This window comes from Parus major, chromosome 23, assembly GCF_001522545.3.
Source record: "Parus major isolate Abel chromosome 23, Parus_major1.1, whole genome shotgun sequence".
Taxonomy (NCBI): Eukaryota; Metazoa; Chordata; class Aves; order Passeriformes; family Paridae; genus Parus; species Parus major.
The window spans coordinates 5,866,658-5,871,698 of record NC_031791.1 but is presented as its reverse complement, the minus strand read 5'-3'; the positions used below and the strand labels follow the sequence as shown (position 1 = coordinate 5,871,698).

The 5,041-nt window shown below is 62.1% G+C and overlaps 1 protein-coding gene across 1 annotated transcript in view; it reads right to left on the bottom strand.

Annotated features, from left to right (window-relative positions):
• SDC3 (syndecan 3) overlaps positions 1–3,954 on the bottom strand; it is a 27,324-nt gene extending 23,370 nt beyond the window's left edge. Inside the window, exon 1 of the mRNA XM_015649455.2 lies at positions 3,267–3,954. Within this exon, the coding sequence (XP_015504941.2) occupies positions 3,267–3,954 (688 nt within the window). The remainder of the gene's footprint in view (positions 1–3,266) is intronic.
• Between the last annotated feature and the right edge of the window lie 1,087 nt (positions 3,955–5,041).

Below are 5,041 nucleotides of genomic sequence, written 5' to 3'. Positions count from 1 at the left end.
TCCCCTGTCCCTCTGTCCCTCTGTCCCCTGTCCCCCTGTCCCCCCGCTTTATCCCCTAAGCCGATTGCTGCCGGCTCTGTCCCTCCGGTGCTGCCGGCCCAGGTGAGGCAGGAGCGGCTCCAGGGATTACCGGGAATTACGGTCCCGGCCGGGCGGCGCCAGCAGCAGCCCCGGGGCCTCTTCCCGGGGATCCCAACCTGGGACAGGTCCCCCCCGCTCTCCTGGAACATCTCCCAGTTCCAGAGGACAGGGATGGGTGGGATCCTGGGCAGGAATTGTTCCCTGGCAGGGTGGGGAGGGGCTGGGATGGAATTCCCAGAGAAGCTGTGGCTGTCCCTGGATCCCTGGCAGTGCCCAAGTGTCCCTGGAAATGCTTGGAACCACCTGGGACAATGAGAGATGTCCCTGGGGACAGTGGGAGGTGACCCTGGGGACAGTGGGGGTGACCCTGGGGACAGTGGAGGTGTCCCTGCCATGGCAGGGATGGCCCTGGGTGAGGTTTAAATCTCCCAACTCAAACCATTCCATGATTCCATCATTCCACAGCTCCACAAAACCAGGATTTTTGTCTCCCAGCCCTCGGACCTCGTTCCAGCCTCTCCCAACAATCCCCGAGAGCCGATCCCGGCCGCTCCTGCCCGCTCCGATAAGAGCCCCGAGCAGAACAATCAAAAGGCGAGGAAAAGAGCAATTCCCGTTTTTCAGAGCCAGCCAAGCGCAGCCCCGGCCCTCCCACCCCTCCCTGGCTCAGCCGATCCCGGCGCTGAGATTCCAGCAGGAATCCGTTTGATCCCACGGATCTCCTGCACAAAACCCGTCCCAAAAAGGCTTTGGGGTGCCTGGGGAGCCCCATCCCGGCTCCTTCGGCGCTGGGAGAGGGATCAGGGCGCTCCGGCTCACATTCCCGGTTCGATTTCCAGTGGAATGGGCAGGACAATGGCGCATTGTGCGCTGGGGAGAGGAAAATGATCTCATGGTGTTTGTGGAAGGAAAGGTTTCAGCTGGAAACGCCTCTGGGCCCGGGGAAAGCGGCCCCGGTGGAACCGGCACCGGGAACGCTCCTCCGGCCGCTTTTCCTGGAGCGTTCCCATGGGGAGCAGCCGGGGCTCGGCCCCCGGGACCCCCGGGCACGGCATGAGCGCCACGGGGGGATCTGGGGACACGGGGACACAGCGCAGGGAGCCCGAGACAGCCCCAAAGCTGTCCGAGAGGGGCTGGATACACCGGGAACGGCTTTTCCCCCTAAGGAGACTCAGCAAAAACCGGGATCGCTCCCAAAGGAGCCCCCGTGGGAGCTGGGGGTGGCTCTGGGGATGCAGGAGAGGAGCTGCGGGAGGAAAAAGCCTCTTAAGAAGCACAGAGAGCAATCGCGGGGTGTTTCCCGCTTTATCTGGATCATTAAACGCCGCTTCATTTGCGGGGATCGGCTTAATTGTGGTCATTAAGGGGGCGAGGGGAAGGCTGAGCCCCCAGGGATGGGCTGGGAAAGGAGAGGAGGGCTCCAGGGGCAGAGCGACCATCCTCCAGCCCTACAAATCATCCCCCTTTCCCCAAAACCTTCCTCCCCGAGGGCTCCCCTCCCTCCCAGCCGCTGCCTCAGTTTCCCCAGCCCCTCCCCCGTGCTGCAGTTTTGGGGAACCGGGAGCTCCCCGAGCCTCAGGAGCAAAGGGATCGGCACAATCTGGGGGGAATTTCCAGCATGGAAAAGGGGGTCTGGAGCAGGCAGAGGGGCCAGGTCCCGTCAGGGCCCACAGAGCTGGGGTGAACAGGTTTTGGGGTGTTTGGTGCAAACCCCACCCATCTCACATGTGGGAATATTCCTCCCGAACTGCTCCGGATGGATCAGCCTGGAGATCCCCCCTGGCTCCCCCTTTGAGGTTCTCCCTCCTCGGAGCTCCCACAGAGGCGTCAGCCCAGCCCCGGATTCCCCTGGAAAAGCTTCCCAGGTGAAGCTGCCGAAGGGTTTTTCTGTCATTTGGGGTGTGCAGGGAGCACCCAGGCCACGCACCAGCGGGATTCTGGAATCACTGGGGGTGGAAAATCCCTCTCAGCCCGCGGAGTCCAACCATTAACCCAGCCCTGGGTGGTCACCGCTCACCCCTGTCCCCAAGTGCCAAATTCCTTAAATATTTCCAGGGATGGGGGCTCCACCATTCCCTGGGCGGTTGTGACAAATTTTTCCATGAGGAAATTTTTCCTGATATCCGACTTAACCTCGCCTGGCCCAGCCTGAGGCCATTCCCTCTCCTCCTGTCCCTGTTCCCTGGGACCCCCCCGGCTGTCCCCTCCTGCCAGGGACTTGTGCAGAGCCAGAAATGTCCCCTGAGCCTCCTTTGCTCCAGCCTGAGCCCCTTCCCAGCTCCCTCAGGAATTCTCCAGCCCCTTCCCAGCTCCCTCAGGAATTCTCCAGCCCCTTCCCAGCTCCGTCAGGAATTCTCCAGCCCCTTCCCAGCTCCCCACAGACACATTAAACCCCGGGAATGTGGGGATGATGCGTCCAGGCCGTGTTTAAGTGGCAGAGCTGTCACTGCCCCAAAACCCAACCCTCACCCGTGTGCCCCTGCAGCGCTGCCAGTCCCGTTACTGGAGACCCCCCAGGGTCTGTCCTGGTGCTGAGCCACTGCTAATGAACCCCTAATTACGATTAATCAGGAACATATCGGAGACCCTCACAGGCAGATCTGGATCGACACCGGCTCCCCCTCCCCACAGACAGGACTCAAAACCGGGGGACGCCCTTTTCCCTCCGCTCCCGGTGGTTAATCGGGATTCTCCCACCCCGGGAGGTGCTGGTGGTGTTTGCCAGCTCCTGCGTGTCCAGCGGGAAGGAGTTCCAGCCCACCTTCCTCGGGGTTGTCATGGAAATGCAAAGCGGGGTTGATGAAGCTGCTGCCAAATCCAGGATTTCCAGCTGGAGTCCAGCCGGGAGGGGATGGGATCAATCCAGGGCTGGCTTTGGGGGGAAGCCTCGGAGGGAGACCCAGCCCTGCATGGGATGGGCCGAGGCTCCCGCACCGGCACGCGCAGCTGGAAAAGGATTTTTCCATGAGGAATTATCCCCTCCAAAGCGCTGGGAAGCCGAGCAGGATGGAGCCACCCATGCCAGGAGAGGGGAGGGCAGGAGAGCCCGGGGAGCAGCTCCGGCCCGAAGCGTCCCCCGAGCACGGCGGGGCCGGAGCGGGGCCGAGCCCGGCAGGAGCGGCCAGAAATAGCCCCGATTTCCATATGTAGGACGGGGCGGCCACGCCAGCACAGCCACGACCTACTTTCCTCCGGCCCGGAGGGGCCCCGCGCTGCCCGCGGCTGCGGCGGCTCCGCGGGGCCGCCCCGGAGCCTCCCCCCGCTCCCCGGCGGATCCCCCGTGAATCCCTGATGGATCCCTGCGGGAACCGTGATGAATCCCTGACGGATCTCCGGTGGAACCCTGCTGGAACCGCGGTGGATCCCTGACGGATCCCCGGTGGATCCCTGCTGGAACCGTGGTGGATCCCTGACGGATCCCCGGTGGATCCCTGCTGGAACCGTGGTGGATCCCTGACGGATCCCTGGTGGATCCCTGCTGGAACCGTGGTGGATCCCTGACGGATCCCTGGTGGATCCCTGCTGGAACTGCCTTGGATCCCTGACGGATCCCCGGTGGAACTGTGGCAGATCCCTGGCTGATCTCTGGTGGAACCACGGCGGATCCCTAACAGATCCCTGGTGGAAATGTGGCAGATCCTCGGTGAATCCCTGACAGATCCCCGGTGGAACTGCAGCAGATCCCCGGTGGATCCCCGGTGGAACTCTGCTGGAACCACGGTGGATCCCTGACAGATCCCCGGTGGAACTGTGGCAGATCCCTGGTGGATCTCCGGTGGAACCACGGCGGATCCCTAAAAGATCCCTGGTGGAACTGCGGTGGAACCCATACAGATTCCCAGCGGATCCCTGGTGGATCCCTGGTGGAACCATTGCAGATCTCCTGCAGATCCCTGGCGGATCCCTGTCAGATCCCCATCAGATTGCTGGTGGAACCCTGGTGGAACTTCAGTGGATCCCTGGTGGATCCCCGACAGATCCCCGGTGGATCCCTCTTAGATCCCCAGTGGGTCCCTGTCAGATTCCTGGTGGATCCCCGACAGATCCCCGGTGGGTCCCTGTCAGATCCCCGGCGGATCCCCGACAGATCCCCAGCAGATCCCCGCTATCGCATCCCTCAGCTCCAGCAGACGCGCGGCTGCTCCCGCCGGGAAGGGCGGGTGTGCTCAGTGCTCAGTGAATCCCTGGGGTTCATCCCGCGCCGTTCCAGCTGCTCCTCCACAGATCCCCGCGCTCCCCGGGCGCGCCCTCCACTCTTCACCTTTCATTCCAACCTTTCTGCCAGGCCGAGCAGAGCCCGGAGCTTTTCCCGGCGCCTCCGGGACGCTCCTGCCTTTCAGGGCCGCTCAAAGCGATTGGTTCCCGTGTGAACGCGGCTTTTTCCTTCAAAGGAAAAAAATAATAAAAAATAAAATAAAAATGAGATGATCCAAGCCTAATCCTGAGCCTCTCCACGGGCAGCGTCCTGGGAAGTCCCCGAGGGGAGAAATGCTGATATTTATTCCCAATCTGTTGTTTCCCTCAGTGAATATCCAGGCAGGGAGGAGGTTCCTGCTCTTTCCACAGCAGTGAGGATCCCCAGGCTGCTGCTGGAATTGTCCCTTCCTGACACGTTTGGTGTCACCTGTCCCGAGCTGCCCAACGCTCCTGCTGTAAATTAAAATTCACTCTTGGGGAGGGAAAATCCAACCCAGCTCCGGCAGCTCTGGGAGCAGGTGAGGAACAAATAAATTCTGAGGGGGTTTCGCTGCACCTGAGGCCTCTTTCCCCAGGCAGAGCCGTTTGGTTCGGTGCCAGGTGGCTGAAAATGCCTCAGGAAGTGACAAAAAGGAGCAGGGGAAATGTTTGGCCTGGCCAGGGAGGGCTGGGAGGGGAAGGAGGAGGAGAAACCTCGCTCTGCTGAGGTGGGGGGGTCAGGGCAGGGCATCCCTGGGAGGGGAACAGGGACCAGAATCCCAGC